The sequence below is a fragment of the Schistocerca serialis genome, chromosome 4 (genome assembly GCF_023864345.2).
Source record: "Schistocerca serialis cubense isolate TAMUIC-IGC-003099 chromosome 4, iqSchSeri2.2, whole genome shotgun sequence".
In the NCBI taxonomy this organism is placed as follows: domain Eukaryota; kingdom Metazoa; phylum Arthropoda; class Insecta; order Orthoptera; family Acrididae; genus Schistocerca; species Schistocerca serialis.
In genome coordinates this window covers 437,734,294-437,751,243 of record NC_064641.1, presented here as the reverse complement: position 1 = coordinate 437,751,243, position 16,950 = coordinate 437,734,294, and the positions used below count along the sequence as shown (strand labels likewise).

The 16,950-nt window shown below is 37.7% G+C and overlaps 2 protein-coding genes across 2 annotated transcripts in view; one reads left to right on the top strand and one right to left on the bottom strand.

Annotated features, from left to right (window-relative positions):
* The window catches only part of LOC126475049 (large neutral amino acids transporter small subunit 1), a 381,454-nt gene extending 365,523 nt beyond the window's left edge, over positions 1 to 15,931 (top strand). The window contains exons 10-12 of the mRNA XM_050102599.1: positions 1,477 to 1,569; positions 5,631 to 5,686; positions 14,168 to 15,931. Coding sequence (XP_049958556.1) covers positions 1,477 to 1,569; positions 5,631 to 5,686; positions 14,168 to 14,170 — 152 coding nt within the window. The 3' untranslated portion in view covers positions 14,171 to 15,931. The remainder of the gene's footprint in view (positions 1 to 1,476; positions 1,570 to 5,630; positions 5,687 to 14,167) is intronic.
* Positions 15,932 to 16,604: 673 nt separating this feature from the next.
* LOC126475048 (copine-8-like) overlaps positions 16,605 to 16,950 on the bottom strand; it is a 219,517-nt gene continuing 219,171 nt past the window's right edge. The window contains exon 11 of the mRNA XM_050102598.1: positions 16,605 to 16,673. The gene's annotated coding sequence lies outside the window, so the exon portion shown is untranslated. The remainder of the gene's footprint in view (positions 16,674 to 16,950) is intronic.

The following is a 16,950-nucleotide window of genomic DNA, read 5'->3' as shown; positions in this document are numbered from 1 at the left end:
TCATTGTTTGTCCCAGCGTGTACAACAATTTGTAGTCTGTTGAACTCTGTTGCCTCAGTGGTTGTTGGAATAGCCTCTTCGATACGTTGAATGATGCCCCCAGGCATACTTACTGGGCTAACATAGTGATTCTTCCCATTCCATGCTGCTATTTCCCTAAGGGGTACCATTATTCACCATATGTTTGAACTGCTGATGGTTAATAGATCCTACTATTTTGCATTTGTCAGCCCTTGACATGGATCTCAGCACATTTCGCAACAGGTGGAGTGAATGTCACAGGTTCAGTTTCAGTGCAAGTCAGCATCTTGAACTTGTTAAATAGGGGGATGGGTATAACACCCTGAGTTCTCCCTGGTTCCTGTCTCCCTTGTACAGGATGCATAGGCCTACCATTGAGACACCACTCTGTCAAGTGAATGAGTATTGACTGATTCTGTTTCCAGCACACCAGTTCACAGCACCTTCCAGTTGCTTCAGAGTAGTCAAAGCGATTTCCAGCTGCTTATTTACAGCAACTAGCTCTTACTGTGCCTGAGAAAAGCATATGCCATGGGGGCTGCATTGTGCCTGTTGCAATATTTTGCAGAATAGTAAGCAAATAATTTTAAATTAAGGTTGCAGATTCTATTTTAATTTATGGGTCTGGTAGCCTTTCAGAATTGAAGCAATTTATAGCCAAAACAAGATGCTTATTGTGACAACTATATATTGGTAAAAATTTACTGTTTATAGGTAACACCGAATAACTGCATGGCAAGCAGAAACATTAATTAAAAACATACATGTAGTCTTTTGGTAGACAAATAACTGTTGTTTTATGATAAATGTGAATATGATCTTGTAGACATTAAGCTATAATTAGAAGATAAACAACTCATTCTATAGCTGACAAAACAAAAGATTTTTTCTCCAAATGTAACTAAGCTTAAGTGGAAATAGTTTATAGCAGTTTAATGATAATTATTAATAATTTCTAATAGCTGTTTTACTTTGTTAATACACTCTTAACTTGTTTCAAATTCCTTAAAATACTTCTTTGTTATGAGATACACAAAATGAATGGTTTATTTGATTGAATTAGTGACTGAATTAGTATCATAAAGTAAGTTTTGTTAATAAATATTCTGATCTTGATGCTAAGTACATCACAGTAGCTTCCAATTAGTGATAATTTGACATTTAAATTTTTCATTATTCATCTGTTGAATAGTTATGAGATTTTCAAAAGAAAGGATGCTTTGTATCGACACTGTGGCTTGCTCTGGAGGATGTTAAATTGTCAATGGAACTGATTGATAAGCTTTACTGTCTGACAGAATTATCATTTTACTTAGATGTTTAATTGCAGTTTGCTGAAATCTTTTCTTGGAAAAGTTCTTGAAAAGATAAAGAGTTTTGAAATTGTGAGTAAATATTTTCTTGCAAAATATTTCTGTGGCATGAGACACTTAAAACTATTTTCTTACATTCTAGGCTATGGCTGTCTTATGATACTCACATCAGTTCCTGTTTACCTGATATTTGTCTATTGGAAGAATAAACCAAAGCCAGTACAAAAATTTTTAGGTAAGTTAAAAGTGTTTAATCATGCTTGTTAGCCTACTCACATTTTTATTTTTATTTCCTTTTCCTCGAAAACTTTCACAATGGCTGTTACATTTTTCATATGAGTGGTGTATTCTTCTAAGGAAGACCTTGAATGAGATAAGCACATAGACAGGTTAAGACTTAATGGGATGAGTTGCTGGTTGCTCAGCTTGTATCATATATTTGTTTGACAAATTAAGGCACATAGAGAAACCCCTGAGGGGAGGAGAAAAAAAAACTCATAATAAAGCACTCATTAGGTTCACGAGACAGCTGTTAAAACAGGCAGGTTAGAATTTAAAGAGTAGAGGACAATAATGAAAATGAAGCCAAAAAGTAAATGATTGTCTTTATAATTCTGCCACTGCAAAAGTAGTTCTGGAGAACTTTGTATGGATGAAGGGCAGCAAATGATGATGGGTGGGCAAAATACACACAGTTAAGAATGATGTTTTGGGAGAACCTGATTCTGCTGTACAGTACGAGTAGACCCACCAGGAGTGTACAGTGTGTTCCTGCTATATGGAAAATAAAATGGAAAGACGACATGCTAGTTGCAGGCTTACACAAACATTAAGTTAATGAATCAACAGAGGGAATAATCAGAGCATAATTCATAGGAGAACTATATTAATGACTTCAGACTGTTGAGAAGGTGCACTGAAAAAGTCATTGGAGCAGTAATCCATTTGCTGTCTGTCTGCTGGATAAAGAGCTCATAGACTTCTCAGTTCATTACATTGTTGAACAATGGAAAATCCAGGATAGAATAATGACAGCGCTGTGGTTGTTCCATCTGTAGTGATGAGCAGTGCCTTTCCAAATACACAAAAGGTTCACTAGAGCCTTCAAAAGCAAAAACTACCCTCCCAACCTTGTACAGAAAAAGATCTCCCATGCCTTGTCTCTCTGTCACCTACTACCTCTCACATTCCCACTGTCTGGCCACAAGGGAGCAGTCCCCTCATGACCATTACGACCCAGGATTGGACCACCTGAACCATATTCTCTGCCGGAGTTTCGACTACCTCTCATCGTGCCCTTAAATCAGGAATATACTACCCAATATCTTTCCCACCACTCCTCCAGTCCAGTGATATTCTACACCCCACCGAACCTACACAAATCCTTGTCCATCCTTCTCCCACCCCTGCTCCCAACTCCTTGCCTCATGGCTCATATACTTGCAATAGGCCTAGATGCAAGCAAGACTTGTCCCATACATCCTTATCTTCAGTAATGATACAGGACAGAAATGGTTGGTGTTGTTCACAAGCCAATTGATGATGAGCAAGCAGGAATGCACATATGGCCACCTGCTGATTTTTGTGATTTTAGCTTAGAGTATGTGGTACCCACACTCCCAACTCTTAAACCGTCCCAATTCCATGCAAATTTCGCATGATGGTGAAATGATCACAGTTCATCTCATTTGCCAGTTCTTAGGCACAATGACATGGATTTAGTGGATTAATGCATTTAAGCGATCTTCATCTAACCCTGAAGGTCTCCCTGAATGTGGAGAGTCTTTAATGTCAAAATAATCCTCCTTCAAATGAGAGAACCATTTTCTTTCCATGCTTTGTGCAATGGCATTATCCCCATACACAGTGCAAATATTTCTTGCTGACTCTGCTGCTGTCACCCCTCTACTGACCTCAGACTGAAGAATATGTTTGAAATATTCAGATTTCTTCACTTGGCACTCCATTTTTTTAGCTTCCACAGCTCTACTCACTATTTGCCAAATAATAGCAACAGTGAAGCACAAATAAAAAATGACACTCAATAAACAAACCTATAGCATCTGGAATACCCACATGCAAAACAGAAGCACTATGATCTTATACACCAACCTAATTTACACAACAAAATAAGTGTTGCATCACCCCAGTTCCCAGAACTCCTGAAGATAGACATTGACTGTGGCTATTCTATCACAGACACAGTCCCTTTTACTGTTCAGAGATGTCACTAATCCCGCCCCAAGATGTAAACAGCACCTATTAGATGTAGGGGGTCCGACGGCCGATCAGTCCAGTCATTCCACCAGGAAGGAGGTACACGGCTCGTCTGTAGTTCAACCATACCTAGATGATCAATACCGCAGTTCGATTGCATTCACATTGTTACTTTGTGCTAGGAAAGGCTTTCAACAAGGGAAATGTCCAAGTGTCTTGGAGTGAACCAAAGTGATGTTGTTTGGACATGGAGCAGATACAGACAGACAGGAACTGTTGCTAACATGCCTCGCTCAGGCTGCCCAAGGGCTACTACTGCAGTGGATGACCACTATCTATGGATTATGGTTCAGAGCAACCCTGACAGCAACGCCACTGTGTTGAATAATGCTTTTCATGCAGCCGTGGGACATCTTATTACAACTCAAATTGCGTGCAGTAAGCTGCATTATGCGCAACTTCGCTCCCATTGTCCATCTTTGCGATCACGACATTATGCAGCATGGTCCAGATGGGCTCAACAGCATGCTGAATGGACAACTCAGGATTGGCATCATGTTCTCTTCACCAATGAGTGTCGCATATGCCTTAACCAGACAATCGTTGGAGACGTGTTTGGAGGCAACTTGGTCAGGCTGGAATGCCGTAGACACACTGTCCAGTGAGTGCAGCAAGGTGGAGGTTCCCTGATGTTTTGGGGTGGCATTATGTGGGGCTGACGTGGTGGTCACGGAAGGTGCCATAATGGCTGTACGATACGTGAATGCCATCCTCCGACTGATAGTGCAACCATATTGGTAGCATATTGGCGAGGCATTCGTCTACATGGACGACAGTTCGCGCCCCCATTGTGCACATCTTGTGAATGACTTCCTTCAGGATATGACATCACTTGACTAGAGTGACCAGTACATACTCCAGATATGAACACTATTGAACATGCCTCGTATAGATTGAAAAGAGCTGTTCACAGACAATGTGACCCATTAACCACTCTGAGAGATCTACGCCAAATCGCCGTTGAGGAGTGGGACAATTTGGACTAACAGTGCCTTGATGAACTTGTAGATAGTATGCCACAACGAATACAGGTATGCATCGATGCAAGAGGACGTACTACTGGGTATTAGAGGTGTCATTGTGTACACCAATCTGGACCACCACCTCTGAAGGTCTCGCTGTATGGTGGTACAACATGCAATGTATGGTTTTCGTGAGCAATAAAAAGGGCGGAAATAATGTTTATGTTGGTCTCTATTCGAATTTTCTGTACAGGTTCTGGAACCGAGGTGCTGCAAAACTTTTTTTGATGTGTGTATATCCATCAAGTATTTATCTGTTATCTATTGGAAGTACATAAAGAGTCAATAGCTTGATCCAAAAAATACCTCATTGATCTCTTATCATAATTAAAGCAAACAAATTTTTGTGCCTATGGCATATGAATAATTTCTAATGGGTCAATGGTTTTCTGGCATAGATGTTATGATTCATGCAGTGAATAATTTCACAGAGAACTATGATGTTGGTTTAAATCACCACAATATTTTGCACTTCAAACAAGTTACATGTACATAATTGCAGATAGTAGCCACTCATCTAACCACATTCTCTTATTCTAACCTTTTATCTCAATTAATAAGCATGTGGAACAGTCTAATAATTCATTGGGAAGCACTGAACTTGAGATTGCTTTAATCCTCCCAGATGCTGTACTTTCAGAATATATTTGACATTTTTTTTTTTTTTTTTTTTTTTTTTTTTTTTTTTTTTTTTTTCCATGGGAGTGGCATGGAAATATGAAAAACTAGAAGTTGCTGAATGTAATAGTTGCCTTCTAGAGCAACATGCCAGTATCATGAGACAGACTGATGGGAGGGGATATTATGGAATTTCTTTTTTTTTATGTTCATTTTAAGTACCGACATCTATGTCTTAATATTATGATTTGTGTTCTTAACAGTATTTAATTTCATGGTATATTGGCTGTTCCTTTATTTTTAAGTTGTGCCATCCTAATTTTTTAAGTTCTCAATTTTTCTAAGAAAGTTAGATGTTTCTGGTTATTTCTTTTTCCAGGTGCTGCAACACATTGCCTCCAAAAACTCATGGTTGTTGTTCGGCCACAGTCAAAGGTTTTTTTTAAATTTATTTCCACATTTTTGATAACACTTAATGTATCTCTGCTTAATACAACAGAATGGCTCAAAATTTCTTTTACACCTTTAATTACTACTTATTTCTCAATATGCTGTTGAGCTTGTCATAAACCGTTAAACTGTAACATCAAGCATAGATCCTGCACCATGAAGATATTGTAGAATAAATAAAGTAACAAAGTTAGCTAGCTGAACAACACAATGAACTGTTGTGAGCCTGCTTTTGAGTTACAAATTAAAGTGATGTCAGCAGACCAGTACTGAGTCATTCTGTTATCCACTAACATTAATTTTCTTTCTTTGTAAGGAAAGTACAAAGCGAAAAATGTGACTACTGCATGGGAGCACCATCTGTTCTTCACTTTTCTCTGTCAACCTTTGTATAGGTAATGAAAATTTCTACACTTGGGAGCACTTGGTGATGTACTGGCACCTATTATTTCTAACACTAGCAAAGCACTAAACTTTGTTACAGGAGAATCTGTAGATGTATTCATATTCACTTACTCTTTCTGGCATTTTTACTGACCTGATTCTTATTAGAGTGATATTACTACATCCTGACTGCTGACTTATTGCTGGCTGCTTGTGTTTTAGAATAGAAATACAGTAGAGAGCTTGAAGTACAGCACACTAATGTATTGCTTTTGGCTCAGCAAGTTAATAAACACTACTTGTGGTTTTGATGCCATTTCCTCCATGTGTTAACACCAGTGCTGCTTTAATGAACAAATAAATGAATAAAATAATTTTACTAACTATTTTCATAAATACGTGAATAGTCTAAAAGATGTGCTATTCACACACATTTTCTTCGCTTCTGAGATCCCTAGTCCCGAACTAATACATATAGAATACTTGGCCAAATAATGTGTTTGCTCCAGCTCTTGCTAACCTTTTAATTCTATGATTATTTAGCAACTATAGTGGTATCTTTTAATGCTCATGTAAGTCCAACAGAATATTTTATGTGAAAATAAAACATTGGAAAACCCAGGATGTAATAATGACAGTATTATGAAAATGATAGATTGCCACTCGACATATATTGGAGATGTTGAGTCACAGACAGGCACAAGAAAAGACTGCTAAACAAGTAAGTTTTCGCCCCCCCGCCCTCCCCCCCCCTCCCCCCCCCCCCCCCCCCCACACACACATTCATGTGTTAATGTGCATGTATGTATTGTTTGCTCAGAAGGCCAAAAGACTGAAAGTTTACTTCTTTAGCAGTCTCTTTGTTGTGCCTGACTTGGACTGAACATCTCCATTATGTGGTGAGTAGCAATATATTCTTTTCATGATATTGTGTGAAAATACACAGACCATTTCTTTGTATACAAAGGGTTCCATGCACAGTTCTTCCTTAGAGAGAAAAAGGCAACTTTTATTACAGGAGGTTTCATTGATTTTTCAGGTCTGTATATATTTTACAATGATGATGGTGCTTAACTCTTTGCTTCCCATTACTCTCGCTGTAGAGAGTGATGCTTGTTTCTTATACTCTCCAGTGAAAGTGGCAAAGATGATGTGTGTGGATGGTATGACACAGTGCTTAGATCTGGATGATTTCTGTTATCACCAATATTGACGAGCTCTCTTGGTTTCAGTCATATAGCAATTACTGTGATAAATTTTGATACTTGTTAATCATGTCACTGGATGCTGCTTTAAATAATTATAATCTCAATAACTGAGTGCCATTATCTCTCTCTCTCTCTCTCTCTCTTACACTAGAGGAGTGCCTGTTGGCATATTTTATTTACTAGTCAAAATTTTTTAAAGCTGTTTATGTAACTTGATTTACAGGAGTGTAAAATCAGTGTTTTATTATAACATGTTTGTAATGGTTGTGAATAGACATGAAATTCCTTATCAGAAAATGTGAAATTGTGATCCAGTTATTAGTCATATTGTTTCAACTTTTAACTTCTATATAGAATGCAGAACTAGGTGGAAAGGAGAGATAAAAGAACCATTGGTGCTTGTAGTCCTCAAAGCTGCTGTGGTTCTACATGCAGAAGGAACTTCTGATTAGATGTAGTTGCTAAATTTCAATTTACTACATTCAGAGCCTGTCAAATACTGTAAAATATTTTCACCAAATTATAAGGCAAGGAATACTTAAGTCCTCATTGTACTGATGGCACTAGTAATTTTTTTATCTTAGGTGATCTATACTGTTTTTAACTCTGACTAGTCCAGTCACTAGAACAGCAGATGGGATCAAAAGACCCTGTCATACTTTTTTCTTTTGTCATATCCAATTTTTTTTGTACTTGGTTCAGGAAAACACATCACTTGCCCTAATTTTTTCTGCTCTTTATGGTGATGTATTAAGATTTACAAAATGTTTGTTTTCTTGGACATTTTTAGAATGACAGAAGGGCTCAATCTGACACCACTGTAATTTCTCTTCTGGATATATGTAAATAATCCAACAGTGAAGTTAAAACAATTAGTAATCATACAGATTTGTTGCTGCTCATTGTTGCATCTTGGAAGATGCACATTTCCATCTGCCACAGATTATATTGTGTCATTCAGGTAATGTTCTTTGTCCATGAAAGCTGTGTTTGAACATGTTGCTCAAGTGTGGACTTTGTGATGAAGAAATGTTACACGTCTTAGAGAATTACAGTGCTGAATAGGAAATTGACTTCACTGATGAAAATGAGGATTTTGTACCAGAGGCAAGTGAAGATAGACATTGTGAATTAGGATGGAGTGATGGAGCAGGATTCAGATACTGACCTACACCAGTCCTCACCTCACCTTCCACAGCAGGTCCACTTGCATGCCTCTACAAAGATGGTCACTAGGAATGGAACTAAGTGGGAGAGGTGGTCTCACTACTTACACTTGCCAATGAGTAGACAACTTTATCATCAATGCATTCCATCCTATTTTTGATGAAGCATTTGTATGCTTCATGAAGAAACACACAGAATCAAATGCTCAAAATGTAGTAATAAACAATGACTGGACCATCTTACGTGACAAATTGAAAAATTTTATAACTATCACATACACTCATGTTGTTGTTTGAACAAAAGATAGGTCTGCAGGTGATCTTCAGTCGCATTCTTGGGGGCCTGATTTCATCGAAGTTGAAGAGCAAGGAACAGATTTCTGGAGCTTCTCAGATTTCTCCATTTTGAATAAAAATCAATTCAAGCTTAATGGCTGCCAGCCAACAAATTTGTTCTTGTGTCTGAAGTTTGAGGAAAGTTAATGGAAAACAGTGTTCATTCTTACAATCTTGAAGAAAATTTAACCACAGATGAGCATCTATCATAAAGTGAAACAAGATGAAAGGCCACTCAAGTAGATGCCCAACAAATATGGTCTCAAATTCTGGTAGCTACCCATGTAGAGAACAAAGTATATGTGTAATGCTTTCCCTTAGCACAGAAAAGAGGATATGCATAGAGAGAAGCATCCATTCAGAGAATACACCGTTCTACGTCTCGTGGAACTATTTCTAAATCGAGGAAGAAATGTGACACCAGAAAACTACTTCTCATCTCTTCAACTTGCTAAGCAGCTCTAGGAAAAGAAAACATTAATTGGTACAATGAACAAGATCTGTCATGAAATTCCTGATGTGATAAAAGAAAGCCAAATGTTGAAATACACTCCATCACATCCTGCACCAGACTGTGTAACACAGATTGCACCAAGACTGTGTAACATAGATTGCACCAAGACTGTGTAACACAGATTGCACCAAGACTGTGTACCAAGTAAAGACGAGTAAAAATGTCATACTTCAGAGTACACCACATGCTAAAGTAGTAGAGAAAGAAAAAACTGGAAACAATAATATTCTACACTTTAACAAAGTATGAGGTGGATGTGGTAGATCAAATGACCTATAAATATGCTACAAATGTTGCATGTAGGACATGGGCAATGCATGTTTTATACTCCATGTTGGATACAAAGGCAGCAGACGCATGGATCACCTACAAAATAATAACGAACAAGAAAATTAAAAGGAAGTAGTTCATACTTCAGCTGATGAACTCGAGGGAACGAAAGAGCAGGAAGGAGAGCAGATAAAAGAAGAGGATATGGGTCCAAAATCATGCAGAAAATTGAGGTGCCATATCAGCCTCTCCAAAAGCAACAGGGCCAGCAACAACTGTGTAAAGTGCCACAAAATCGTGTGCAGAAAATGTGTATGTAAAGCTGAAATTACCTATGCTAAGTGTATCTAGCAGATTCCAATGACTTGAGTTAAAAGAACAACAAAGTTGGGTGTGGAATAAGTGGGAGTATGATATGGACCACGTACACTAAATATGTCTAGAAGTTTCTATAAAAAGTTAATGTATGAAAGCCTAAAGTTTATGAAACTTGTTACCATGAGCAACAATGCATAGGTAAGGCATTTTCATCTGAAATAAGGAAGTACATAACCAGTGGAAAAGCAAAGATGTTCCTCTTTAAAAGACTGATAGAAAAGTGGGGAGCCAGTTGCCTCAATCTCAATCCTCATTCTACCTAGCTCACAAAAAATTTTGGCATGCGAACTTATTCACACTCTTTTAACATGGAAGATTATACTTGGAAATCCTTTGTCCCAATTTCTCTGTGTACTTAAGCCTTCATAGTTAGCAGTTTCTTCTCACAGCCACTATCTATGCCCCCCCCCTCCTTCCAATGTCTTCTCCTTCTCCCATTGATGTATTCTTTCTTTCCCACTGCCACTGTCTCCACCAAACCTTAGAAGCTCAAAAATTCTGAGGAGTCAACTTTTTTTGCCCTCTACAACTATGTGTTTAAAATTCAGTGCAAAATGCACCCTCCCCTATACCTACGAATTGAAGTTTGCCAGTCTGGGAGGGTCTAACCCCCCCCCCCCTCCCCCCCACCCCCTTCTCAAGCCTTCACTCTCTTTTGCTCCCACTGCTTCTCTCTCTCTCCCTCTTTTACTACCACTATCACAGACCATCATGCCTTCTCTCTTTCTCTCCCACTGGCACTTTCTCCTCTCTCCTCCACCATCACTGTCTCTCTGTTACTCTCTTTCAGCACAAAAAAGGGTGAATATGTTATCCCGCCAAAATTGTTGGTAAGGTAGGCATAATGAGAACTGAGCCAGCTGGTTCCCTACTTTTCTGTCAGTGTCTTATAAGGGGGCAGATATTCGCCTTTAGTGCTCCAATAAGAGCATTTTCCTACTGGTTCCTTCTTTTCGCCATTACAGCTTGGTGTGCTGCTTTGAAAAACAAATTCTTTAGGTCAGTAAAGTTTTAACAATTTATTTACATACTTTGACATAACTATGCATAATATAAGGATAACACAAAATCATTTGCTTTCCATTGATTCTGGATACTTTTCTCATTTATACCAATTCATTGAAAATGCCTGGCTTATTACTTTTATCTTAAGAGTAAAACTGTTAGAAATATTTTACTGATTTTGCCATCATTCCAGTTTTACATACCTTTCAACAGTCATTTTAAGTTATTTTCAGGCATGTTGAGAACCTTTTTACCCCTTTTTTGTCACTGCAATGCCACTTCAGGCATATTTATATAGATGTAAGTGTCCATTGTAGGGTGTCATAAAGTTTTATTGGTGGAGAAAATGGTGATTTAAAAGCATAGTTCGGTGACCTCACAACCATGCCATGTGTTCACTATCCAGTTATAACTACAATTACACCTCAGATTGGACATTACGTGTGTAAGTAATGGATAATGATTTAAAAAAAAAAAAACTGAAAATTCCCCAAGAATATTGTCTTAAGACTATATGATAAAAATTTCAAGGATTTTCCATAAGTAGTAATTTTAGAAGTGTCCATCCCCACAGTTGGTACTTTCTTGTACCAAAAAATCATTTTCTTTGGGGGTTTTCTGAGGAACTGCCCATGAACAAATGGTACTTTTGTAAGCTGCCTAAGGTCCATTCTAGACCACACATAATGCAAAAGAAGCATCTGATTTGTTCTATTTGCCTGGGCTAGAGGGTGTGTAAAGTTAAAATTTTGACACTGTACATCCGCTAAAATAAAGTACTTGTTCAAGTCGAATATGAAAATATTTCATGGCATTTTATGATTTTCAGAAACGCTGCCATTCTAGTGTTAAGAGGTAGGTACTTAAGGCTACGGCAGTGTCTCAATGTGTGTACAAAATAACTTGTCCACAACTCCAGTAAAAGGAGGATTTTGACTATATAGCCTCCAGTTGGGAAACATACTGACGAGATCATTGTTTGAAAATTGTCATTGTTTATCGTACAGAATCTGGACACCACATATTGTATGATGATATCATCATCCTGCACTGAAGGAGTACGTATTACAAATTACGCAATGTAAATGATCTCTAACAAGCTTCCACAGTGACCTTTACCATTACGTCAGTGGGGATATTCAGGCTGAAAGTGTCAGATGAAAATTCATTGGGAGGCAAAGTAGTCAGATCTATGAAAATTGATTCTACAGGTTGACTGAGTGTAGCCAACCTGGAAAAGAATGGAATGAGCAGGAATAATGTAATAGATGCAATGTTTTTGTGGGTGGAGCCTGAATGGCAGCAATAATTAAAGACATGGGAGAGCTATGGACATGACTGATCATAGGTCTCTTTTAAATGGAGAGATCAAATTTCTTCCAAGAGAATTTTAAGAGAGGAGATCCTTTTGGGGGTGTGGATAAGACCACCCTTCTTTGTTTGAAACTAGACTATTGGTGTTTTGTTAATGCATCTGCACGTCCATCCATTTTACGCCATCTTAATACAATCCACCATCGTGGAATCTATTGGCCACTGGCACTTTTACATGAGCCTGGTCAACAGCCTCTATAAAGAAGCTACTAAACTACTGCTGTCATACCGACATGATGTTGTTCTCAGGAGGTACACATACCATTTGTCTGCCATGCCTGGCCACCGATCATACGCCTCATTCTTCGGTGGCTTCCTTGATCACTAGTATGGAGCACACTCTCCTTCTGTTACCTCCCGGAGTTGGCTTTGGGCTATTGCTCTGGCAGCTTAACTTCAAGCTACCTACCATTGTTCTTGATGTGTGGGAACCCTTTACCACCTTGGCTTAAATGCAGTGGCCCGTATTCATCTTGGAATTCACTCACTTCCTAAGGAAACTACTGTGGATTCAAACTGCACTTGGAACTTAGTGATAGTACTTCAAGCAGTCCTCCTACCTCAGTCCACTAGGTCTTTCATCCCTTTGGATGATCTCTGTGTTGCTGTCTGCCAGCAGGTGGTGTAATTTTGGCACCACCACGGGTCTTCTCTTCAAAGGAACAAGCTCTGAGGAATTGAACCTCTCCCAGCGGCTTGGTGAACCTCATTTGACCCTCTACCAAGAGGAGATCATTTTAGCTAGAGTGTATATTGAGCATTGTTTTAGCCATCGCCATTTGTAATGTGGTGATCCCCCACCACTTCGTGCCCATTGTTTTTTTTATTTGGCTTAGCAATATGATGAAGGACATTTACTCTTTGGTTTGGGACCTCCACTGTCTCTACAGTGTATTTTATGGACCTTTCTCCATGAGGAATTCATTGTTCTTAGTTCGCTTTCCATCCATAAATTGGGTTTAACGAATAGTTCCTTTTTACTTCTTGACGAACCAAGGTTATGAAATGGGCATGCATGACCTTCGTTGATTTTACACCCGCAAACAAACAAAACAAAGGAATGAGCAAATGTGCAGTTTGTAGTGATGTTTGTGTCCAAGAGATTGCAGCACAACAATTTGTTGCTTAAACTTTTTTTAAGATGATGTGTACATAAGCCAAATGCAGGCAAAGTAATGAGCATGCTGCTCTGTGACTCTTATGGTCAGTTATTCTTTTCTGCCACTTTGTAATGATTGTTGTCAAAGCACAATAACTTAGATCTTCACCACCCACACACACACACACACACACACAAAAGTATTCTAACAGTTGTTGCTACCTGTTGGACATTTTAATTTGATGGGAACATTGTCAGACTGTTTTATATATGCGTACTTAACACATTTAAAATCCATTATTAAAAAAGAAAGTATTAAATTAAGCAGCTCACTTGGTCTGTACACCAAGGGACCATCTAAGAGGACATAAAATTGTATAAAACCTGACAATATTAATTCAAAACTAGCATATCCTTGGAAGATCAAAACTTTGTGGTTAATCTGAACATTCTGTCACCTACACTGAAGAAAAAAAACGGTAGTCCCAGCTTTGCACAGTTTCAGTATGAGGTGAAGATGTATTTTAGAAAAATTTCCAATTAATTTTTAATATGATGTCTTACAACTTCACTTCCACTGATAATCAAGCCCCTTATTTAAGTAATTAATACAGATCAGTTGCAAGAAAATGTAAACATTTACTACAAAGCAATCATATGTTTCAGAAATGAACTCTAAGGCTCATCTCTGTACGCTACTCTAAACCCTTAATTTTCTCCTTTTTCTTGCAGTAGCGGCAACACATCTTGCACAGAAACTCATGATGGTTGTTGGTGCACAGAAGCCAGCTCAGGTATAAAATCAGAGTTGTGGACCAAAAAGGCAATGATATGAGCTGATGGTGCAACTTGCTTGAAGAGAGAAGATAAGAAAGAATGAGAGTGAGTGAGTGAGTGAGTATTGCCAGAACGTCCCTGTTTACAAAAAGAAAAGTATAAATGTGGATATGTCAGGTTGTCAAATTGACTTCATTGGAAGTATCATTTTGAAACTATTTATTACCATTCTTCATTATTTCCCAGACAAACCTTGTCCTCCCTTCTCTACCCTTTTCATCAATGTGTGGATGTGAGGTATAAGATTTAATTAAATTTAGTATTTTAAAATAGCAGCTTATGTTCATTTCACTTCTCTCTTCAATCAAGAATAACTACCTTGTTGCAGATGATTGACAATACATAATTGGCTGTATATTTTTAACAGTTGCACATAAGACTCAAGTGTGATGTGACTTGTTGATGTTTCTGAAATACTCAGAAATTGTGGACTGTAAAGTAATATGATGTAGGCTAGGATTATAAGTACAGAAATGTACTGGTGCATGAAGATTACTACTGAATGATGAGTTGCACTAAATCAATGTGATTTTCTGTGTAATCACTCATATCATGTTTCATAGAAGTTGAAATACTCCATGTGTACAGAATTCTTCCTGGTAGTTTTATTTTATTTGTATTTTCTAATTGTATGTAAAATGTGATTTTAAGAATGCTTTTAAAAGAAACAAGTGGTGATGTTTTTATGTTGTAAGATTACTTAACAAAGGAGAACAAGGAATATGTGAAACACAATATCAAGGATTGTATTGTTTAACTTGGAAGTCCATTTGCTTTATGAGGAGCAGTGTTAAAGTTTGCATCATCTTCATTGTAATTGCATATTCCCCAAAATTACTGTATGAGCTTTAAGTCTGCTATTCCTGGATGGCAGTGAAACTTGCATTTCCTTTTGCATATACACAATTGGCTCAAGGTTTGTACTGGTACATGGTGCAACTGTAACTGTTTTTTTAAATTTTGAGAACTGCTGTATGCTTTATTTTAAAAACGCACAGTTCCAACCAAACATTCTCCAGTCACAAACTTCAATCATTACTATGAAAGTACTTATATGTCAATGCTTTCACACTACTACTCATAGCTCAGACAATACTAAATTGTAAGTCACACACCCAGAAACGTGCATATTGTAATGTAACTGAAGATTGCATATGAAGAAATGCCCATTTGTTATTAGCATTGTGAGGGTATCTTAAGTGTAACTTTTTGACATGCTTTGCGTGTATTTTGTTTTGTGGTTGGTTACAAATGTTAATGGTTCCTGAGTGTAATTTAATGCCAACAAAATTCTGAATTTTGGGATACACCAATAAATTTTTTATTTATAACTGCAAACAAATGTTTTATTGTTGGCCTAGTGCCTCAAGCTGAATGGAATTTACTGTTCACATTTGAAATATATATTTTTGTAAACTTCGTTCAGTACTGTAAATATTTAATTGAAAGACACAACCAATGGATGGAGCTGAAAATCTGAAATGTAGATGTATTCTGTTTTGTAATAAGAGGAAAAGGGACAATACATAGACAATGGATAAAAAAAATACATATATATATATATATATCTGTATAAACTGCCATACATTTCCAGTGGCAGAATATCACAATGTGTTCATAACGACTGAGATACAAAACGAAATTAGAAATGGGAGGATAGTGCAAATAAAATAAAGATTAATAACTAAACAATTTTTACTTGCTATTTTTCCTCTTTTTCCTTTGTAGTAATTTCTATAATTTTCTCTATTTAAAGTATAATTATGAGTATAATTACAAGTGAATGAGATTTCATCCTGGATAGCTGTCCACAATGCATAAAAACCCTTGCCACAATAAAGGGTATTCAGCCTACAGCTATACACACCTCAGAACTTGGTATTTTCTGTTGTTGGGTAAATATGCAGTCAATAGACGCAATCTCCAAGCTGTGAACCTCATCATTTCATGAACAGCACTGAGTCTCAAGGCACAAGCACGTCACTGGGCACACACATCTCGACGACATATTCCAATCGAATGGTACTGACACCCCCCCCCCCCCCCCCCCCCCCCCAATCCTCCAAGAGATGTTTTCTTAGCATTTGACTGGAAGAGGGGGAAAATGAATGGGGTCCCCACATCCTGGCCCCTTTAGTCTCCCGATCTGACTTCAGTGGATTTCAGTGCCTGGGGTTTTATCAAGGACACTGCATACAGAACAAGGATTTTGAGATTTAGTAGATTTGAGAAAACAGATCTATGCTGCAGCAAGGCCGTAACACTGTCATGCTTATGAATGTGTGGCGAGAAGTGGAGTGCCATTCGCATATCTGTCGAGCTATAAATGGTGTCCACACTGAACTGTACCAATGGACATAAAAATGTCTGAGCTCCTGTGTACACTGCTGGAGAAATAAACCTGTAAACATTAATAGGCACTGAAATATAAACAAATGTTTTTGTATACGTCTAGCATGGATGCCCTATATTACCAATATATTATATGTAACATTATATTTCCACCCAAAGAAGGCTCAGCTGACCTCTGGCTTATAAACTTCGCTTAGAGTAATATGAAGGTGTTAGTACAATATGCGTAGTCTAAATTATTATTGATTTAGAAAATAATGTTTAGGGTTGAATGTAAGCCTACAGAAAATTGTAAAGATGTTAAGCACATGTTGTTGCCTCTTTAG